Source organism: Chamaea fasciata, unplaced genomic scaffold (assembly GCF_029207755.1).
Source record: "Chamaea fasciata isolate MVZ Bird 193981 ecotype frontalis unplaced genomic scaffold, bChaFas1.0.hap1 SCAF_139, whole genome shotgun sequence".
In the NCBI taxonomy this organism is placed as follows: domain Eukaryota; kingdom Metazoa; phylum Chordata; class Aves; order Passeriformes; family Sylviidae; genus Chamaea; species Chamaea fasciata.
The window spans coordinates 36,882-59,630 of NW_027094224.1; the positions used below are offsets into that span (position 1 = coordinate 36,882).

General features: G+C 54.2%; 1 protein-coding gene across 1 annotated transcript; it reads right to left on the reverse strand.

Moving 5' to 3' along the window:
• Positions 1 to 4,830: 4,830 nt before the first annotated feature.
• LOC136304650 (serine/threonine-protein kinase pim-1-like) lies at positions 4,831 to 6,867 on the reverse strand (the record flags this gene model as incomplete). The annotated part of the gene is made up of 5 exons (XM_066208145.1): positions 4,831 to 4,937; positions 5,184 to 5,360; positions 5,578 to 5,945; positions 6,125 to 6,174; positions 6,292 to 6,867. Coding segments are annotated over 5 exons (1,278 nt in total), but the record flags the coding sequence as incomplete, so codon positions are not given.
• Between the last annotated feature and the right edge of the window lie 15,882 nt (positions 6,868 to 22,749).

Below are 22,749 nucleotides of genomic sequence, written 5' to 3' on the forward strand. Positions count from 1 at the left end.
TAGGATGAAAACTAACAATGAGAATAAACACAGTGATCCACACCTCTGGGCATATCCGGTGGACTTGTCTGTTGGTGATAGCTTGCTCTGCTGTTTCAACAGCAGCTTTTGCCTCTAGGATTAATTTTCTGGGGGAAGTTAATTCAGAGTCACCCTTTAGGAGGTCAAATAAAGGTGCTAGTTGAGAGTCAGTCAGTCCTAGGTAAGGTCTGACCCAGTTGATGGTACCCAAGAGTTTTTGTGCATCGTTTAGAGTTAGAATTTTGGTTGGAAACGGAATTGTTTGTGGCTGTATGGTCTGGTTCATTATTTTGAGTCCCAAATATTTCCAGGGTGGTTGCTGCTGCACTTTCTCTGGTGCTACTTGCAGCCCAAGTGGTTTGAACGCTTGCAACAGGCTTGGCTGAATCAATGAGAGTTCTTTTCTGGTTTGGGTTGCAATCAAAATGTCATCCAGGCCATGGTAACAGTATGCCCCTGGAAACTGTTCTCTCACTGATCAGAGTACCTGAGCAACACCCCACTGACACATCGTGGGGCTGTTTCCCACGCCTTGGGAAAGTTCTTTCCATTGGTAACGTTGCACTGGTGCAGTGTTATTAATAGAAGGCACGGTCAAGGCAAACTTTGGGGTATCATCTGGGGGTAATGGAAGAGTGAAAAAACAGCCCTTTAAGTCCACAATCAGGATGTCCCAGGAGGCAGGCAGCACTGTGGGACATCGATGGCACACCAGGCTGCAATGTGCCCATTCTCTCCATCATGGAATTGGTTTTTCTCAGGTCATGGAGTAACCTCCACTTAGCAGATTTCTTTTTTATAACAAATACTGGGGTGTTCCAAGGGCTCATAGATGGCTCTATGTGTCCTTGAGCCAGTTGTTCCTGTACCAGGGTTTTTAGGGCATCTAAGTCTCTCCTTTTCAAGAGACCACTGAGGTACCCACTCAGGCTGAGTAGTGAGCCATTTCAGAGCCAGTGTGGGGTACTTTACACCCTCTAATACAGTGGCCCCTGTCAAAAATCTGTTCCCACCTCAGCCCACTCCAGAGCCAGAGAACTCTAGGGAAGGGCTTCCCATCCAGGAATTTCGGATAGGACTGATTCCTCACCTTTAGATTTAAAAAGTGTCATTTTGTGCTGATCCGGCCAAGCTATGCCAATTTTGTTTTCGCAGTGGGCAGGCTCAGCACCAAGGACACAGACACCACCTGAAGGAATCAGTGAAATTTACTACAGTTCAAAGCAGCAAAGGAGCACAGAAGGAGCAGCTCAGCAATGCAGCCAGCCGTCACTACCACGGATTGCCCGCAGTGATTGAGAAAGATCCATCACCAGTTACCCTCAGCCTTTCCCATCACCCACACCCACACAGCAGCTGGGGAAGCTGTCACAGCCAAGGACTGCAGAGCCTCTCCCGGACACTGGGAATTCCTGCAGCTGCCTCCAGCCACAGCTGAGGCTCCAGCCTGGCTGGGAGAGGGCCCAGCTTTGATAGTGCTGAATAAACAAACTGCCAGCAGCACTCCTAGTACAGGAACATCTGGTTGCATCCTCCTCTTGGGTTTCTCCCAAAGCCTGGCCAGGGCTCAAGGAGGAACCAGGGGAGTTGCCTTTGACCCTACAGCCCCGAACAAGGCCAGATGTCAGACTTCATGGCCTTGTCTGGCTTCTAAATACAGAAAGGTCAATACATGGTTCACTAAGGAGAGGATGCATCTATTACAACGCTAATGACGGTGCGTATTTTGTTAACGAGCAGATACAAAGATAACCTTTGGCTGGAAGGTTCATCGAGAGGTCACCTTTGGCTCAGGGCCGCTTGTTCAGGCCTCAGTCAGGCCTCTTGTCCAGGCCTTGGCACTTCAGGCTTTAGTGCTGGGCTTGACACTGCTGGCTTAACACTGGGACTTGATGAGCTCCCAGGTCTTTCCCAACAGAAAGGATTCTATATTTCCATGATTTTATCTGCTGGATTCAGTCAGGTCCATGTTAGCAGCATTACTTTGGTCAAAAAGTTCCCTCTTGGTCAGCTCTTGTGGCCTAAGGCTTCAGCTCCATCAGCTCCTGGTGCTAAGCTGCTCACGCTGAACGAGACGACTCAGAGAGAAGAATACAGTTCATCCAATTCCTTCTGGGACACTGAGAGGGGAGGGTGTGCAAACAGGAGCATTGTTTGGTGTCCCCTCGTCTCTGCCCTTCACGCCTTTCAGCGCTTAGAAACAGCTGAGAGCTTTCTCCAAGAGTGCAATGAAGCAGCTGTTCCTGCTCCCAGGTCTGCCTCTCTCCAGTCTCTGACCTTGCCTGCTTTTGCCCCTCTTGCTGTGCCCTCTGTTCCCCCGGGGCTCGGTGGCTGCTGCCCAGGACTGTGGAAGTGGCACAGATCCAGGGGTCGAGACCCTCCTTCCTCTGCCCTTGCAGCTGCCTGCTCACAGCAGCCTTTTCCATCTGGAAGCTCCACGTGGAGAGGGAGTCCTCACCTCTGTTCCTTGCACAACCCCCAGGAGCCCAGGGCTGCCATCTCAAGTCCCTGCGGGCCCTGAGGGCACCCGGGTGCCTCAGGCTGCTGTGACACCACTGCCCACGGGAGGGAACAGTGGCGGGGGCTGTGCTCAAAGCCAGCTCCATGTGCTGCTGCTGCTGCTGCTGCTGCTGTGGGGGTCGTTTGTCCAGCCCTGCCCCAGACTGAGGGATCGGATCCAGGCCCTGCTGCTGCTCCCTGGGGATCAGGCACAGTTTGGTTGTCGCCGTCAGGGCCAGCAGAAGCCGTGGCCGGAGCAGCGGGTACTGACAGTGCCCCAGGGCCCGGGGCCGGAGGTGTTCCTGTGCTGGGGGCTGGCCGGAGCTGCCCCTTGTTCTCCCTCTGCCTCCCACAGAGCTGGGCCGGGCACAAGTGGGGCAGCACAGCAAACAGGGAGCCTGCCAGTCTCTTCCAGCCCTGTCTGCTCAGAGTTTGGGCCTTGGAGCTGCAGCTGGACACAGGCAGCTGCTCCTGCTCCCTCTGCGTGTCCCCGTGTTCAGCAGTGCTGCTCCATCAGTCTGTGCCCAGCAACGGGGAAAAGCCTCAGCCCTGCAGGGCCAGGAGCTGCCGGGCTCTGCCTGGGGAGCTGCTCCACACGGGAACCAGCAGCAAAGGACATTCCTTCCCTAGGACAAGTTTTCTATTAAGAAAAAAAAAAAAAAAAGAAAATTAAAAACAACACAGAAAAAAAAGTGGAAGATAAAAACAAAACCCAAGTGCAGCATAGTAAAAATACTTTATAGCTTTGGATAAAGAGATAACTGAACTTTTTCAAATGAGATCTCCGTTATTTACTCCATAAATGTGCTGATGGCATGGATCCATCCTACTGACCTCAGCAGCCTTTTAAAAAAGATTTTGTGGTTTGTTTCCAGTATTATTTTAAATTGTGATTGAAGCAATAGGAAATTGCTTTGTGCCCTGCCAGCTCCATGCAGGACTGGGAATCTAAACTTTGCCAAACCCCAAATCCTTTACAAGACGACCTTCCTTCTCACCCTGTGAATGAGCTGCACATTCCCTTTGAAATTGTCAGGGGTTTCTTAAAGACGCAAAGTCCCACTTACAGCTTTTTGCTCTGCTTGGGAAGTGCAGAAGGGCAATTCTTCATCCATCCGCTCCAGACTGCACTGCCTTAGGAACGCCGTCCACTCGCCAGGTTTTGCTCACTTGTGGCACTTCTGGAGGAGGAAGAAAGGGCAGTTGCACGATTCCAGCCAAAAAAGGAATGAAGAGCGGGACAGACAAAACATCCTGTGGAGATCCAGGCGTTCAGCTGGAACTGTGGAGTGCTTGGGTTCTTGCCAATTGGATGTGGATCCCTCACTGCAATCTCTTGGCCTGCAGGAGAGTCTCACTCACCTGCAAAAGCAGAAAGCTCACTCGGTGGGCTCAGAATGGGCTCGTCTGATGCAAAGCTGTCAGAGCAATGTGAGGGCAGAGCCGGCCCAGCCGTGCCTGGGGCTGAGCCCAGCAGAGCCCTGGCAGAGCCCAGAGCAGCCTCAGCACCCACAGAGCCCGGCTGGAAGGAGAGAAACCAGAAACTGCCCGTCAGCCGAAGGCTCCTGTCCCCTCGTCCCGACCGCCCGCAGTGCCCAGGCCACGCTGGCCGTGCTCAGAGCTGGGCCCAAAGCTGCCCATCACTGCTGCCTTTGGGGGCAGAGCAGGAGGGCAGGACACGTGCCCAGCCTGCAGCCAGCCACGGCACATCCAGCCCTCAGCAGCTGCGCAGAGCCAAAAGGCAGCTTGACGGCCGAGTGAAGAATCTGTGGCGTCTGCCCCAGCAAAGGGAGGAACCTTTGGTGCCCGGCCAGGCCGTGCCATGCCCACATCTGGGAGCATCCCCCCAGCTGTGGACTCACCTGCAAATTGGGCCCCAGGGAGCGTGTCTGAAGAAGGTGCCAGAATCCAAGTCGATCATCCTCAGCTGCCGGTGGCCAGGTCGAGGAAGAGCTTGGCATCCTTGGGGTTGTCCTTGGTGTCTCCAGCAGCAGCCCCACCTGATACAGCTTCTCCAGGGGCTCCTCCTTCCCTGGGGGCCAGACCAGGCTGTCAGTGCTCTGCCCAGGGCCCCAGCCACCAACGAACCAGGACAAGCATAACTAGGGTGGATGGTGGCCACCAGTGCTTGCTACACCAGGTCTCCAGCTCCGCCCCAGCACAGATGTTCCCATCTGGTCATCCCTGCTCAGAGCTACAGGCAGGACAAAAACACTCTGGTTTTCTTTAGCACTGATTGCCATGAGATGTGTGGAGCTCTTACCTGTCAGGTCTTTGGATCAAACTGTGCACATGGACCTCTCCCATCTTCTAGGGATGATGAACACCCTGCAGCCAAGGATCATTGAAGAGGTCTTCTAAGGATGGCCTGTCCAAGGGTTGCATGGACAAACACCTCCTGATAACATTTTGGCACTCTGAAGAGAGAAACCAGAAACCAGCAGTCAGTTGGAGAAGGATCCCGTCTGCTTTGCCCCTCCATTCCCGTGCCCAGGCCATGCTGGGTGTGCCCAGAGCTGTGCCTAAACTTCCCCATGGATTCTCTGTTTGGAGGAGAGCAGGACATGTGCCACCTCCTCAGCAGCTGCCAGAGCAGGGTGCTCATCAGCCTGCTGCTGTCTCCCAGCACCGGGATTCCCCTGTGCCCAGAGATGAGGACCCACCTTGAGAGAGCCATTGTGGGAACAAGATGCGCCCCCAGATGAACTGCTGGCCCCTCCTGAACGGGTGCTTCCCCATGACCAGGTGGTACAGCAGGAGGCCCAGGGACCAGATCGTCGCTGCCTCGCCGTGGTAGTGTTGGTGGTGGATCCACTCTGGTGGGCTGTAGGGCAGGGTTCCTATGGAACACAGACGGAGTTCATCAGGGGATGCTGCAACTCCTAAAGCCTCGCCCCGGCATCCCTGGGCGTGTGGGGGCTGGCCCCCTCCCGCCCCCACCCAAAAGCAACTTGGCTCAAGAAATAACGCTGCTCCTAGCAGCGAGAGGGGGAAGCCGCGGTGCTACAGCCAGGCTGGGCCGTGAGATGCCCAGGAACATCCCCTGAGAGGGCTCACCTGCAAATTGCCTGTAGGCTGTGTCTTGGAGGAAGGCGCCGCAGCCAAAGTCGATCAGTTTGAGCTGCCCGGTGGCCAGGTCGAGCAGGATGTTCTCGGGCTTGATGTCGCGGTGCAGGACCCCGCAGCTGGTGCAGTGCCGCACGGCCGCCAGCACCTGGCGGAACAGCCCCCGCGCCTCCTCCTCCGGCAGGAACCTCCGCTCCGCCAGGAAACCCGAGAGGTCCTGGCACCGCTCCGGACGCTCCAGCACCAACAGGAAGCTGTTGGGGAGCTCAACCCACTCCAGCAGCTGAATGATGCCACCACATCCAGAGGACAGCCTGTCCAGCAGCACGATTTCCAGGGGCGCACGGGCGCCGTTGGGTTGCCGAAGGACCACGATGCCGTCAGTGGGGCTGAGGCTGTGCCAGGGCTCGGGAACCCCTCACCCAGCCCCGGATGCTCTGGGCCCCCCGCTCAGCCCACGCCCGCTCTCCCTGCAGGGCTCCCGCCGGCTCTTCCCCTGCCGGGCCCCAGCTTCTCCCGCCGGCCCCGCTCACTCACCAGCTCGCCCCAGTGCTGGACGCGGGCCCGGGGCACGCATTTGATGGCCACCTGCGAGCAAAGGCCAGCAGCGGGCTCAGCTCGCCGCCTGCCCCGCCGCGCCCCGATCTTCTCCTCCTCCTCCTCCGCCCTCCTCCTCCTCCGCCCGCCGCCAGCCCCGCCGCTCACCGGGGCGCCGTCCGAGAGCCGCGTCCCCGAGTAGACGCTGCCGAAGCCTCCGCGCCCCAGCAGCGAACCCAGCCGGTACCGGTCCTGCAGGGCCTCCCGCGCCTCCCCTGCGGGCGACACGCGGCCCTCAGCGCTCGGCCCGGGGCCAGACACGGCCCCCGAGCGCCCCCCGAGCGCCCCGGGCCGGGCATCCCCACCCGCCCCGGGCCCCGGCGGCTCGAGGCCGGCGGCTGCGCTGCCGAGCGGCGGAGCTCGGGCCGGGCAAGCCGCGGCGGAGGCGGCGGGAGCGGCCGCGCCGCGTGTGTCCGCGGGGCCCGGGAGGAGCCGGGGCCGGGGCCGGGGCCGGGGCGGGGGTTGGGTTCGGGGTCGGGGCCGGGATCGGGGCCAGGGCCGGGGCCGGGGCCGGGGCCGGGGCCGGGGCCGGGGCCGGGGCCGGGGCCGGGGCCGGGGTCGGGACAGGCGCAGCCAAAGCGCAGCGATGCCGCCCTGGCCCCAGGCACTGATGCCCGCCCAGCACCGCCACAGCCAGCACCGCCAGAGCCGGGCGGAGCCCAGACCGCGGCGGGACGCCCGGGGCCGGGGGCGGGCCCGGGGCATGGCCCAGCCCTGCGGGGGGAGAGGGAGAGGCCGGGACGGGGACGCAGAGAGGGGCCGGGGGGTGCCGGGAAAGGGACACCGGGAGAGGCTGCGGGACAGCGAGACAGAGTGCGGGACAGCGGGAGAGGGAGAGGAGGAACAAGAGAGGGACGGGGAGGGGTCGTAGACGCCGTAGACTCGCTGCTGCCGCTGCTGCTGCCGCTGCCGCCGCTGCAACTGGAGCCCTGGGGCCGTTTGTCCGCGTGTCCGTTCCACGCTCCAGCCCCGCGCTCCCCGGGGGCAGCCCCCGAGCCGCTCCAAACACGGCAACTTGGCCGTGCTGAGCCCAGATCCAGAGGCCTGACTCCTGCGCCGTGGCAGAGGAATTCCCTCGGTCGCTGCTGTGCATTGTCCCTGCTGAGGGTCAGACACTGTCAGGACACATTCCCTGGTTGTAGGATTCGTGCCCGACCCAAGCACGACGCTTATGTCTCCAGCGTTACTTTGCAGCAAAAACAGGGGAAGGCAAACTCTGTGTACGGCCCATGGTATTTTCGAGGGTCTAAAACTCACTAAGTCATTGATCTGAGAGGTGAGATCCATTTGGGATTAATGGCACGGAGAAGTAGTGCAACACGGAAAAGGGAAGCATAGAAATAAATAGAGGAAAACGTCTTGGTTTATTTCTTGCGTTTTCATTTCACTTCTGGAAAGCTGTTGCAGTTTTCCAGCAACCTTCACCACAGTCCCAGCTGCTCTTTTCAAGAACCTTTGGTGGAGAACGAGGTCGAGCTTCTGGCACAAGATGTGCCACCAACTGCAGCTTCTCCTGGATTTCCATACTGAATGCAGCACGACTTTTGCAGCAAAGCAGGACAAATGTTTGGAAAACTTTACGATTTGTCCTTTCTTTTTTCCTTGTGGACTGGGGAGTTGTGCCATTGGTAAGGTTTTCCTTGTTACTGTTTTAATCCAAGAAAACAGGAGGTGGCACCAGCACTTGTTGGGGAATGCAACCCTGACTGAATCCAGAGACAGAATCTCCCTGACACTGTGTGAGCTCCCCGGGCTGGGCTCAGGTTCCTGCTGGGACTCTGCAGAGAGCTCCAGCTGGGATCAGCAGCAGCTGGAAATACCTCTGGGCATCTCCCTTTTCTGCTGCTCGGAGGAAGCAATGAAGTGAGTCAAGAAGTTCTGGTTTTTCTTTCTCCGGGTGCATTTTTGCATTTTGTTTGACACCCCAGCGGCAATTTTTGTGATGGCCTCTCTAAGTTGATTCTATTTCAGCAGCACCAGCAGCAGGGCTGTGTTGGAGCGCTGCAAATGTGGCCTGTGTGGCTTTCATTCCCCTCGACTTAGTGCCCGGGGACTTGGGAGCATTTCAATCTCTTCTTTGCACGGTGCCTGCACCAGAAAGACTGAGTTCACTGTCACAAAAGCACAGCGGGTAGCAAGGATGGAAAAAGGCAATTGCAGTTGTCCTGATAAAATCCAGTCGGCAGCCAGAGGGGTGCAGCAGCAGCCGCCATCTCCAATTGCCAAGGCAAAGGCAGCAGCAGCCTCCTGCCGTCACCTCAGGCTGAGTGAAACAGTGCTGAAAACAGCGCTGGAAGCCGACCCTTCCTTTCTCTGGAGGCTGGGTCGGGGCAGCACAGGCGGGCCCTGAGCAGTCTGGGCTGTTGGCGGGTGAGCGTTGCTCCAGTCCGCAATTGAGCCGGACAAAGGCCTTGGAAGGCGAGGCAGGAGCAGGTGGGAAGGGGCCGGCGCTGCTGCTGCTCCTGCCCGGGAGCCCCGGCGGGGCCGGGCCGGCGCCCGCTGCGCTGCGGCTCCTGCTGCTGCCAGAGCCGGGCGGGCCTCGGGGACAGGGAATGGACACGGGGGGACAGCAAAGGCCGGCGGGGCTGCGGGGATGCTGGTGCTGGGGCCAGCGCCGGCACGGAGCTTCGGCCGCAATTGACCCGCAGGGAACCGCTGGGCAAAGGCTCCATTTCAGCCTTTCTTTCCTCACGGCTGCGAAACGACTGAAATAAAAGGAGAACCAGCAGGGCCCGGCCCCTTCTCCTTCGGGAGGAGCTCCACGCCTGGGGCCGGGAGGGGCCCTGAGGGGCCGGGAGGGGCAATGAAGGGCCATGAAGGGCTGTCAGGGGCCAGGAGAGGTTCTGTGTAGCCAGGAGGGGTTTGAGGGGCCGTGAGGAGCCTCAGCCCCGGCAGCAGCGGGGTCCCACCGTGTCCCCAGGGCAGGGCAGCCGTGAGGGGCCGCGAGTGCAGACGTGGCAGCAGAGCGGGCTTGGGGCATCTCCGGGAGGGGATGAGAGCCTTCCCCAGCTCCAAACCACACCAAACCCACCACTAACAGGATTTCCCATCTTTAGAATCCACTGGCAACTTGGAGTCGACTGAACCGTTTAATCCCAGTGGAAAATGCAAGGGAATTTTCCTAATGAGTTACATCCAGCCTTGGTTAATCGTGTCTAAGATTTAAAAATCTGACCAGTGAAAAGTAACACTAATAAATAATAAGAACAATAGCAAGAAATAAACTCCCAAATCCCAACACTCAGCACCACACCAAAATGACAAACCTCATTTTTCTTTACTAGCACAAGGTTCATGAAAACAAATCCTGTTAACTTTCTCCACCTCACATCTTCCCCACCAGACAAATGAGGCCATTTGCAGTGTTTAATACAAGTCACAATTGAGGGCTGGAGGGAAGAACGGGGAGACACTACGAATTTACATGTCAAACCCAGCGGTCCAGCTTCAAAGTGGAGAGAATAAAATGCAATGGGGGCAGAGGCTGGTCAGATGTTCCTCTAAAGGATGGCAAAATCACCTCCAAGTGAACAGGAGGGGAAAATCAATCCCTATAAACCACCCAGGGTGTTCAGGGACTCAGCTGTGAGGAGCTGGACATGGACAGAGGCATCTGGAACAGTTCTTTCCTCAGGCTGAGCTCTCCAGCCTGGCCCTGAAGTCAATCAAGTGCTTTCCCAGAGCATTCCATGGTTGCCAAGCACCCTTCAAGATGTGGCTCACAGGAGCAGAGAACCTTTCTCAAGGTTCTGAGCAGAAAAAGTGGCAAGAGATGCCCAATTCAGAGCTCTGTTTAAAAACCTGGAAAATAAAAATCAGTTGAACTCTGAAGCCCAGCGGTGGCTCCCAGAATCTCAGAGCCAAGGGAAAACGGGAAAGGCTTTTTACAAGAACCAACGCTGAAGAGCTCCAGATGAATGTGTGACATTTTGAGAGGCTTCCAATTTTCCACAGTTTTCCTTGAATTGTTGAAATTGATTTTGCCTTTGCCTCCTCTTGCACTAAAGGAGCCTCATTTCAGCAGCCAGGAAGGCAAAGCTCATTCCTGGCCCTGGCTGCTGCTGTCCGTGCAGCATTTCCATCCCTCCCGTGGCCTCTTCCCTCAGGGTCCCCAGCAGCAGCAGCTGCCGGAGCAGCACATGGAAGCTGCAGATGGAAGTGCTGCCCACCCCAGCCTGAAGCTGCACAAGGATCCTGCTGCCAGGAACCCCAATATTCCCTCCCAGCGGCCCTGCAAACAGTCACCAATTTTCAGAAGAGCAGTGTGGACAGCAGCTGCACCTGGCCGTTATCCTCTATGAAAGGAAGAAAAAAAGACCTCAGCATCGGCTGCTCGGGGCTCAGCTGGGCGTGAGCCTGCAAACCCACAGGGCACCAAGTGTTTGGTGGGCACACAGTGGCCGTGGCTGGGGGCACAGAGCCTTGCATGGTCAGAGAGTGGCAGGAGCACCGCAACCAGCAGCAGGGCGACAGGGCTGGGTCTCAGCATGTCCTTGTCCAAAACTGCAAACCTGAGTATCACGGCCGTCATCCTGACTGACTGTTCATCTGTGTCCCGCAGGAACTCCACAAAATGTTCAGGCAGGGGCCACACTTTTTTGGTCTGTGAAGAGCACAAGTCGTGAAACGCCGCCCTGGTGCCAACAGGGCCCAGAGGCCAAAGGCCTGTCCCGAGGTACTCGGGCAGCCGAACCAGGAGGCAGGAGAGCTGGGAGCAGCTGCCTGAGCTCTCGAAGCCCAGCCAAGCCCAAGCGACTGCATTCCCCAGCTCAGCTCCAGCCACTGCCCCCTTGTCACCATTGAGGGAGGGATCCTCAGTGAGCTCGAGAAGGGCCCTGAGCGCAAGGTTCCACCTTTCCCTGCACTCACTCCGCAGGTGCTTTGGGGGAGCGCCAGAGCAGCCGGCTGGCAGGAACATGGCAGCTCCCCAGGGGCTGCTTGTGGCCTCTGACACCCAATTCCTCAGGGCTTCCCACCAGCCCAGCCCCTCAGAGTCTCCCCCAGCCCGGCCAGCCTGCCCGGCAGCAGAGGCGCAGCCCCACAGCAGCTCCAGAGGAGCCCGACCAAGAGGCACCGCGGAGCCCTCAGCAATCCGGCCAGCAGCACACGGGCAGGAGGACACAGACGGCGGTTCCTGGCTGGCACAGGGCTTGTGGCCATCTCCAGGCTCCGGCCTCGCAGGGATGCCCACAGCTCCGGCCCCCGCCCACGCGCTCTCTCGGCCGTGCAAAGGCTTCCGCAGGACCACCGAGGGCCGAGGGGCTTCTGGCCATTTTCCCTGCAAGGCTGCACGCCTGGGCAGCTTGCTGAGCACAAAGCACCCTTTTCCCCCTCTTCCCCTGTGCACCCAGGGCAGCAAAAGAAAAATCCTGGGAGTCCGTGTATTGTAACACATATCCTATATTTATATACTGAAGAAAAAAAAGAAGAAAAGAAGAATCCTGTAGAAGAAGAAAATCCCCGCTGGCTCAGTTGGCCCCAGCAGACAGAGTGTCCCAGATCAGCTCTCCGTAGAGCTCCAGCAGCGCAGCCAGCCCAGGCCCGACAGTCGAGGCCGTGTCTTCCGTGCCCTGCGGAGCTGATCTCGCAGCTTCCGCAGGATGGAGTACGGAGCTCTCTGGACTGCCCGGAGGACCAAGGCTGTTTCAATGGCCAGGTTTCTGATGGCAGGGCTGCTGTCATCTGCCGTGTCTTCAAGGGCTGCAAGACAGAGGAACACGGGGCCATAGCCCTGATCAGCAGGGACCCGAGGAGAGCCCCCTGCCAGGGCCAGCCCAGCCCGCTCTTGCCATGGCCACGAGGGAGCAGGGACCAAGGGGATTGAAACATTAATTTTGAAGAATTACAGACTTTATACTGGATATTGCTGAAGTAAGACAGATAGACTTCCCTTTTGATAAGCAGAAGCCGGATTTAAGGAACTGATAAATCATGGGGCCTGTCAACTTATGTTTGTGTATTCTGACTAATCAATAGGCTTCAAGAAGCACAGTAAATTCATAATTGAAATACTCCTGGGAAAACGGGATTCAGTCGTCACGCAACACTAAAAGGTTAAAAAGTCAAAGCGAAGAAGACTCACTTACTTCATCATTTTGAGACCCCGCCCCATAAAAAAGACCACCGACCCATTTCAAAGAACAAACCACGCATGCTTAATAGCTTTTGGCTAATTACCATAGGAAGCGGGGAATGGGAGGTACTGAAGTCATGAATATACATTTGTGTTTTGGGTATTCAATCCTTCTGTACATAAAAAGACCCTGTGATCTTCTGTGAGCGCGCGTGTGTTCGGGAGCTATCCCGCACGCTGTCTGGCGTCGTAATTAAACATACACTTTCTAACTCTAAACTGCTGGAGAGTCTTTTGTCCGTCATTGTTGGATATCGGCATTAGGGCGATATTCCTATTTTTTTAATAATTCAATAGAACACCCCAAATTGCCCAATTTGGACCCCAAATTTCCAAGAATTAGCTGTATAGAGCCAAAAATTCACAAAAATTTCCTTTATGGACCCCAGAACTCCACTATAGAGATGCCAAGACTCCCCCAGACCCCCTTACATCCCATGTAGAGAACCCCAGATCCCCTATAGGATCCCCCAGGCGCCCCCGGACCCTCTATCGAGCCCCTACATATCCCCTCAGACCCCCCTGGGGACCTCCAGACCCCCCCAGAGCCCCCAAATCCCCCACAGGGACCCACAGACACCCCCAGACCTCTCCGGACCCGCTACAGGCTCCCGCTGACCCCTAGAGATCCCCTACAGACCCCCCAACCCACCAAAACGCCACAGAAACCCCCCAAATCCCCCACAGACACCCAGACCCCATTTAGGGACGCCCCGACCCCCTTTACGGACCCCGCTGGACCCTCTACAGAGCCCCCAGACCCAGATAGAGCCCCGAGACCCGCCCAGCCCCCTTTAGGGACGCCCAGACCGCCCTAAATCCCCTATGGACCCCCTTAAACCCCTTACAGACCACCCACTAAACCCCCTAAAGACACCCCCAGGTCCCCCCAGACCCCTATAGATCCCCTAGAGATCCCCTACAGATCCCCTATAGATCCCCTCTAGATCCCCCATTGCCCCACCGCAGGTCTCGGACACGCCGGAGCCGGCTCGGGGGACCGGGAACAAAGATGGCGGCGCCCGGGGGAAGCCACTTCTGGGTCATCTGCGCATGCGCTCGAGGGAACGCGCCAGCAGATGGGCGGGGTCCAAGGAAAAAGAGGCGTGGCCAATGAAAGGGCGGGGAACGAATGGAACGAGGCGGGGTCAGAGAAAGGGCGGGAACTGGGAGGGGAAAGGGGCGGGGTCCAGGAAACGGCGGGAATTCTGAGGGGGAATGGGCGGGGTCAAGGGAACGCGCGGTCCTAAAAGGGCCCGGTTTGGCTTAAAATCACCCAAAAGACCCTAAAATCTCCGGCACCGAGACCGAGACCGAGACCAGCACCAGAAACGGCACCAGCACCGAGACTGAGACCGACACCGGAACCGAGACCGGCACCGCTCCGGGACCCGCACTGTGGGACCGACACCGAAACCGGCACCAGAACTGGTACCGGAACCAAGACTGACACCGACACCGACACTGGGACCGGCGCCGGGAGCGCTTCGGAACCGGCACCGGCACCAGGACTGCTCCAGGACTGCGGCCAGAACCCAGACCGGGAGCGCTCCGGGATCGAGACCGAGACCGGCACCGGAACCAGCACCGAGACTGGCACCGCACCGGGACCAAGACTGGGATTGGCACTGGGAGCACTCCGGGACCAAAAACGGCACCGGCACCGCTCCGACACCGAGACTGAGACCAGGACTGAAAGTGGAACCGGCACTGGCACCGAGACTGGCACCGCTCCGGGATCGAGATCGGCACCGCGACCGGAATCAGCACCGGGAGCGCTCCGGGACCGAGACTGAGACCGAGGCCGAAACAGGGACCGGGATCGGACCCGGAATCGCTCCGGGATCGGCTCCAGGATCGATCCGGGACCGCCGCGTTCTTTCTGGGGAGTTTTGGCCGCGCCCCCGGGCGGGACTGGGAGGGACGGGGAGGTTGCCCTGGGCCGGGCGGGACCGCCTCGGTTCGCATCGTTCCGAGGCGGCCACCCCGGTCCAGATGATCCCAGTCTCTATGGTTCTGATCCAGATGGTCCAGCCTGTGAAATCCCAGTCCATGTGATCCCAGTCCATGTGATCAAGAACTCTCCAAGTTTGATTTACTATCAAACCACATCCCACCCACCCAGCCCCACACAATCCCGATCCCAACATCCGCCCACAAAAATATCCCCAAACCAACTGTTCCATTTAGAGTTGTAACCCGTTCATTCTTATCCCATCCCCACTCACGTGGACCACCATGATACCCTGAGGTTGCCAGGTTCAGGTGACGACTTCTGGGATGTGATTCTTGAGTACTGGTATATCTAACAGTGGCTTCAGACCACGGCCACTCAGCTGGCTCCTGGCCATGGGAGTGTGGCAGGATACAGAGAAGTATTAATAATGTTAACATGGTTATTTTGTTTTCATGTCACTTGAAGTGTCCCCTCGGAGTTCTCCTGCAATAGCAAAACACAGAAAAATCTGCCACCTAAGGGCAGAACATTAAAATGATGGAATTATCCAGCGGGTATTTATCCGATGTTCTTTTCCTAAGGCATCAGATGCTATCCACGCAACTTTATTCAGAGAAGTTTTCAACACAAGTGGTACTTCTCCCACCGTAGGGAGGTCTACCAAAACAGGGTGTCCCGGGTCATGAACTGGATTTTCGGGATCATTTGGTCCTCTTTGTGAGGAGATTAAGCTCAGAGGATTTGGGCAAAAAGCAGTAATTTTGGGGCACCCATTTACCCCCCATCTTTCATTTTCACTTTGCACCGCTTTATGCAACCGGCCATCCCAGCCTCCCTCTTGTGGTTTCAGAAGTCGTTTTAAAAGACCGTTAGTCCTTTCTACAATTCCGTTAGCTTGAGGGTAATAGGGAGTGTGAAAAGACCATTTTATCCCTTCACCTTTTGCCCATTCCTGTACTACTTTAGCAGTAAAGTGTGACCCATTATCAGATTGAATTTCCTGTGGTTTTGGGAAAGTCCCGAACCATATCTGCAATGCTTTAACAGTGTTTTCCCCTGTAGCCCTTTTAAATGCCTCGGCTTGAACTGATCCAGATGTAATCTCAACCCCCACTAACACAAAATGTTTACCTCCTGATTGCTTAAAGGGACCCATGTAATCTACCTGCCATGCATCCCATAAGCCTTTACCTGTCCTCAAGTGTAGTGGGTCATCCTCTAAAGGATGTCTTTCTAGCCGTTTGCGACGCTGCTCACGGGCTGAAATGCAGGTGTTACACATTTCTCTGGTAACGGGCCAAGCCCGGGCATGAGCTTCCTTGTATAAATCTTTTGTACCTGTGTGTTGTCGTTTTACATGCAGCCATTCTAATAAGTGCTCCCAATCTTCAGTGATTTCATCCTTTTTCAGAGGACTTAATTTTGCTAATTCATCAGCTCTGTTATTCCATTCTCCTGCTGGATTATCATCTGTCTGGTGAGAGGCTACCCACCCTACAGCAAAATTCCCTTGACTTGCAATTTGTAAAATTTCTTGCCACTTTTCTTTCTGCCACACTGAAATTCTGTTAACTTCCCAATCATTCTGTTGCCAGAAAGGCAGCCATTCAGTGCAGCCCTTATATACAGCATAGGAGTCAGTGTAAATACAGACAAGAGAGGTGTTTTGTGCCTCCCTCTGGAAAACACTCCAAACAGCTCTAAGTTCCCCAATTTGGGCACTGCCTTCCCCTTCTGTAATGATCCGCTCTGCAGAAGAAGTGTGCAAAGCTACAGCTCTGTATTTCCACACTTTTCCTTCACGCTTAGCTGAGGCCTCAGTAAACCATGAATGTGCTGTTTGCTCAGGGGAGAAGGGAGGGGCTATTTTAAGAACTGAGGCAGGTTTGTCTTGGCTGCTATTCAGATTCTCTGTGTCTTGTATTGGTAAATTTTTCACAGCGCCTTCAGTAATTGAAAAGATGTTATTAGAATGCTCTATTTGTGCATACCATTTCCTTACTGAGGCTCGTTGTGCTACCCCTTCAGGAGGTGGAGTCCCTGTGATCACTATTTTAATGACTTTAAAGGGACCTCTCAACACAATTGGTTGTTTTCTTGTGATTTTTTCTACTTCTATGAGAGCTTGGGTAACAACAAATAAGCCTTTCTCCCAAGTTGTAAATCTTTTTTCAGCATCTTTAAAGCCAGGGGAGTAGAAGCTAACAGGTCTGATTGGGCCTTCAGGACCCCTTTGCCATGTATGTACTGACAATCCTGAGGTAGCAAATCCCCATTCTACCTGAAAAGGATCTGCTGGGTGGATAGGGCCTAGGGCCTGATGAGCTGTGGCTTCAAAAATCAACAATTGTAATGCTTCTTCCTGAGAAGGGCTCCAGTCCCATTTTACTCCCTTTCTCAACAAATCATCAAGAGGTCTGGCAATAATTGAAAAATCTGGAATGTGTTTTCTCCAAAATACCAATAGTCCTAGAGCTTGTTGGAGTTCTTTTCTAGATTCGGGCATCTTGATTTGATCTAAAGAAGTTAGGGTGTCTGGTGGGATGCATGTCACACCTCCTTTCCACCACATGCCTCAAAATTTCACTTCTTGAGAAGGTTTTTGTATTTTTTCTGAGGGGGTCTGCAAACCAAGGCTTTCTAAGTGGGAAATTATTTTCTGTTGAACATCCTCCACTACTTCTCTTTCTTCCCCTCCCACTAAAATATCATCTATGGATTGGTAAACAGCTACAGTGTCAGGTTTAGATAGTTCTTCTAATTCTTGGGCTAAAGCATGGTGGGCTAAAGTGGGGGAGTGTCGCTACCCTTGGGGTAGACGTGTGAAGGTATATTGCTGTCCCTCCCATGTAAAGGCAAAACGGTCCATATCTTCTTGTTGTATGGGTATCATGAAAAACATGTCTTTAACATCTATTGTTGCCATAATAGAGTGAGCTTTTTCCTGAATTGATATTATTAATTCAGCTGTATTTGGGACCGCTGCTGTAAGAGGGTCTGTGTTGGCATTAAGCCGTCTGTAATCAACTGTCAGTCTCCACTTTCCATTGGGTTTTTTAACTGGCCAGATTGGTGAGTTAAAAGGGCTGTGAGTGTTAACAATTACTCCTTGATCTTTCAATTCCTGAATGACTGGCTTGATGCCATCTTTAGCACCAGAGGGTAAAGGATATTGTTTCACAGAAGTGATTTTGCTGAACGGTAGGGAAGGAGCTGTTTGTAGCAGCCTGATGTTAAGGCTGGGAGCTCCGAAAGACCAGAGAAAGCCTTCTGAGTCTTCCCATTGTCTCCCAGCAAGTATATCCATCCCTAACAAACTGTCAGGAATGTTTCCAATGGCCATTTGGACAGCTATTGGGTTGTCTTCTCCGGGCAGTGTGAGTTTTACTAGAGCGATACTCATAGACTCTGTAGTTCCTAGAGCATTTAAAACACAACATCGTTTTTTGCTGGGAACAAGCCCACACTTTTGGGCGTGTGTGATTTTCAATGCACTGATTTGGGCCCCTGTGTCCACAACAAAAGTTATTAATATTTGTTTGGGGCCAACTATTGCTGTAATCAATATGTCCCCTGTTCTCGGGTCCTTTGTGAGCTTCCTCAAAAACATCCAGTCTCCGTTTCTTCGCTCACTATCGAGAAACGGAGTTTCTAGTTTAAAGGAGGTTGGTGTGTTTCACTTCCCTGAAGCGGGGAGAGAGCTGTGTCTAATTGCTTAAAACCTGTGTTGGGGAATGTTGTGGCAGGCTGCCCAAGGCTTGTGGAAGAGGAGGTGCACTGGGTTGTTGGTTGGATGATTCCAACACAATAGGTTTGGGACAGGGCCAACTGGAAATTATTTTAGCCAATTTATCATAAGGCAATTTATCCATTACTTCTCGTGGAACTCCCCTTTTCAGCCCTAGCAACCACAGCTGCTGCCGGTTGGAAATTTGTTTTCCCTTTTCTCATTTTTCATTAGGAGAGGCAATGTGCCTGACTCCTCTGGGTTTTTCTGGTTTGTCCTCTGAGTACTTCACTGGTCCATATTTTCTACTGTAATTTACTAACTCCTCTGCTACCTCACTCCATGTCCAAAGTTTATAACTGCTGTTAGATTGTGTGCTAGGAGTTGTGAAAGGTGAGGAGTCAGTGGAACCAGTTTGATCTCTTGTATGGCCAAGAAATCTTTCAAGTCTGTCTACCGGAGTGATAGATGCTATTGTTTTTTGAAGAAGAATTGCTGTTGGTTTAAGAGACTCTGGCAGACCTCGAATTAAAGGGGTCATAATCTCAGGTTTGACAGGCTGTTGCATTGGCGACTCACAGCCAGAGATTAATTTTCTTTCCTGTATCATTTGCAAGCATGCAGCTTTGTGTATGTTTTCTAGGAGTTGGTCTGAGGTGCTGACTATTGCCAGAGGGTCGCCCGTCTCTAGGGGGTTTAACCCCCCTGCCCAGTGAGCTGCACGCTGTGTCAGGGACCATGGAGCATGTGTGTTTCCTGTCGTTAAGAAAACTCCATGTCCCCAGTAGCCACTTGCTTGTTCACTTAATTTAATTTAGTCGCCCCCTGTGAGGGAAACTCTGAAAACATACTCCGTCTCTGATTCACTAGGGAGGCGGGAGTATTCTGTCTTTAATTTAGCTAATTCAGTGGCTGTGTATGGTATTTCTTTGGTGGTTATGTGGGGATCACCATCTTCTTCATTTATATAATTATATTCTGTTTTGATGAGAGGTCTCAAGTTAGAGCAACAGTGTTCCCCAAAATATTGCATGTGTACTAATTCTTTCTGAGGGTATATTTGTTTCATGTTGTATGTCTCCTTTCCTTCTATTTTTCTTTCTGTGGGTGAATCTGCAGATTTTAAGTTTTTACTTCGCCCTTCTGCAAGGGAAATCTGCAGCAAATAATTCTGATTTCTTTCCTGTTCTAATTGTTTTTGCAAAGCTTCTACCTAATTCTGCAGGGATTCTAAGACTGCTTTTTCTTCACTCACCCGTTCAAAACGGGTTTCTATGGCTGCTGAAAGACAGGCCCCCAAAACTGAGCAAAGAATGGTTTTATTTCTGCCCAGTTTGTATCTAGCCTCATGTTGCAAAGAATATATTCTATCTACAATGTTTTCAAAGTTGAACCAATTATTCTGTGCCCACCTTTCTCCATCTGGAGAAGGTCTAGCACCATGTTTCGCTAGCAAACCATAAAATGCATTCTTATCTTTTTCACTCATTTTGTGCAGGGACCAAAACCACTCTCAGGGAGGTACGCTTCAAGTTACACCAAAGGCACAGCTAAAACTGTGTTTCCCTTTGCTTCCCTGGAATGGGCGAGGAGACCAAAACTGCCTGGGAGGTTCATCTTAGTTCCAAAGAGTTGTCTCCTCAACGACACCAAGCAGCCCAAAACACACAAAAACTAACTACAGTCCCATCTTTTGCACAATGAGATCCTTTTGTGAAATCCTGATGACAGGGAGTGCTATACGCCTGGGTGTGTACAGTGTGCGGGAATTTTCCCTGGCCCCCCTTGCTTTCTAACAGCGCTCACCCAAGTGGCGTGCTAGGTGCGGCTGAGACGAGGGTCCTTCCCCTGTTACAAGCTATACAAAACCCGCAACCCCTCTGTCCATCAAGATCCTGTCCGTGACGCCAATTTCATGTCACGATCCGCTCACACAAGCGGGGTTCGTGATGGTTCGTTTTAGGGATCTCAGAGCACAAAAGACACAGCGGGGGACAAACTCAGTTTACTCCATCACAAATGCACCTTTATTTAGTGCCAACAAATGCCATAGTGGGGAGAGAAATAAAAAATAGTAAGAAAGAGAGAGAAAGAGGGGAAGGGGATTATAGCTATGAACGTGGAGGGTCGAGTCTTTGACGCCTAACGATGCCTATAGACGCGATCTTCTCCCGTGGGGTGATCACAAAAGTGAGCGGGCGTCTCCAGAGGTTTTATAGGTTGGTCAAGGCGGGAAGCAAAGCAAGGGGCACAGAGCCAAAGCAGGAACCAGCTGTGTAAAGGCTGAGTGCTCAGGAACAAGCTGCAAACCTTACCTCCAGTACGGACAGCCCAGTTTGGACAGGCAGCCTTGGCTCAGTCCACTGTGACCAGTTCCATTGTTCTTGCACTCCGCTCTCATGGAGATGCATACCAGTCCTCCGAGACTTGGCAAGCGTTCCACCTCAGCCAGGCCAGGGGCTGCTTTCAGAGCCTGGGGTCTCAGTCCTCAATCATTGGAGACAGTCGTGAGGCATATCACATCCTTGGACAGACTCTGACAGCTTCCTGTCATGGGCAGAGTGGGAGCTCCAGGCAAAAGCTTCATTTCTTCACTGGAGAAACTCCTGCTGAGTCATGAGGTAGAGAAATGACACCCAACAGACACCATGGATCCTCAAACCCCTCCAGGATGCCTGACTTTTCAAATTCCATCTAAGAGAGGAGACTGGGAGTGGCTGGATCCAGTCCTAGTCCCAGACTTTGTCAAAGGTTTACGTGTAAAAGACTGGACAGGTGGAATTGAACTGCAATGCAATTTGTCCCCCAGGATTACCGATTCAATACCAGATATATTTCCATAAATACAGCTATGATTGATTCTGATCAGGATTAGACAGAAAGATTTATTTACACAACAGAGCAAATAGAAAAAAGAGAGTTATTTACTCCACAGTATAGGAGCTGTAACAATTATATAGAATATAGTGCTCTAGGAAGCAATTTTGAAGTAAACAGAGCCTTGTTGGACTTGTTTGAGCCCATTCCAGGCAGAGCCTCCTGCTCCATGAGGAACTGCCTTTCCTGTGCCATGACCAGGGCAGGTCCCGCTGCAGGAAAAGCCCCAGGCCAAGCCAACACAACGAAGGGCTCGGGCACAAGTGCAGAGTGCCGTGCTGGGAGCTGTGCCAGGGAGAGCCTGAGGCACCAAAGGCACCTTGGCAGCAGCAGCTGCTTCCAGGCCATGGCCAGAAGCCTCCCTTGGCAGCCCGGCCTGCTGGCCCCCACTGCACAGCTGCTGCTTCAGGGCTCATTTCTGCCTGGGCTCTGCCCCAGCCCGCAGAGTGACACCTCAGCCCTGACTCTGGCACAGCCGCTGTGCCTGAGCCCTGCAAAGCCTCAAGGTCACCTGTGCCTCCCTGGCTCTGGCAGCCCCTGGGGCAGGGGGGGAAAGGCCAGAGAAGGGGCTGGCTTTGGCTGCTGGATGGGGCTCCAGCAGAGACAAGGAGGAGTCAAGGGAGTGGATGGAGTCCAGCCAGCAGCCCCTTCTCCCCATGCAATCCTGGAATGGTTGGGATGGGAAGAGCTCTGCAGTGCTCATCTCATCCAAACGCCTGCGATGAGCAGGGACATCTTTCACCGGATCAGGTTGTTCAGAGCCCTGTCCCAGCTGGACTTGAATGTTTCCAGGGAGGGGGCATTGACCAGCTCTCTGGGAAAGCCTGTCCTGGTGGATCACCAGCCTTATGCTCAAAAATTTCTTCCTTATCTCTCCGCATCTGAACCTCCCTTCCTTCAGTTTAAAACCAGCACCCTTTGTCCTATTGGGACAGGCCCTCCTAAAACCTTTGTCCACCATTGCATTCCCAATGAGCCAGGTTTCCGTGGCAGTTGCCGGGACAGGTGACCCAGGTGTGCTGTCCCAGTGAGGGCTGCCATGGAACCAGTGCCCAGCACTGCCCCTTTCTGCCTGGCTGAGCTGCCTTTGGCCCTGGCAGCGGCGTTTGCTGCTGGTTCCGCGGCTCCTGAGCAGCCGGCGCGGCACAGGGCAGGTGGCCGTGGCACAGCCCCCAGCAAGGGATCCCCTCTGGCTCTGGCCACTGACACCAGCCCTGGGCAAGGGGCCCAGGCACTGGGCTCAGGCCAGTGTCCGTGGCCACAGCCCCTTGCCATGGCCCCGGGCAGCTTGGGATGATGATCCAGCCTCCCTCCTGGCCCAGGCCTGGGCTGCAGCGCCCTTCCCCACAGCCTGTGTGCACAGAAGCACTTCCAGGGCTCTCTGCATTTCCCTTGCCCTCACTCTTGCCTCACTCACACACCTCCCAACAACCCACCTGGAGCTTTGACTTGCAAGGAGTTCAAAGCTTGTCTGTCCTTGAGGAGTTGCTCTAATTCTGCCTCCAGCCGACTTGAAATTTTTGTTTATCGTACATCTTCGTTGGTGTCTAAAACATTCCTTGCATGGTTCTGCCTTGGGGAAGGGGAACCTCCTTGGTGACACTTTGCGCTTGCCACAAATTGAGGAGATTGTTTGGAACTTAGGAGGTTTTGATTGCTAAGAAAGGAAGAAAACCTCTCTTTGTCTGAGTGAACCCAGTTCTCTGAGCAAAGCAGGTCCCAGGTGAGTGAGGAGAGGCAGGATGGGGTTAGGGAATGTGGAGCATGGTTGTCCAAAGTGGATCAGACCTCAAGGCACAGCTCCTCTGACCAGGCCAGACTTCCTTAGGAGAGACCCTGGATCAGTATCAGTCACTTGAATGCTGCAATGAC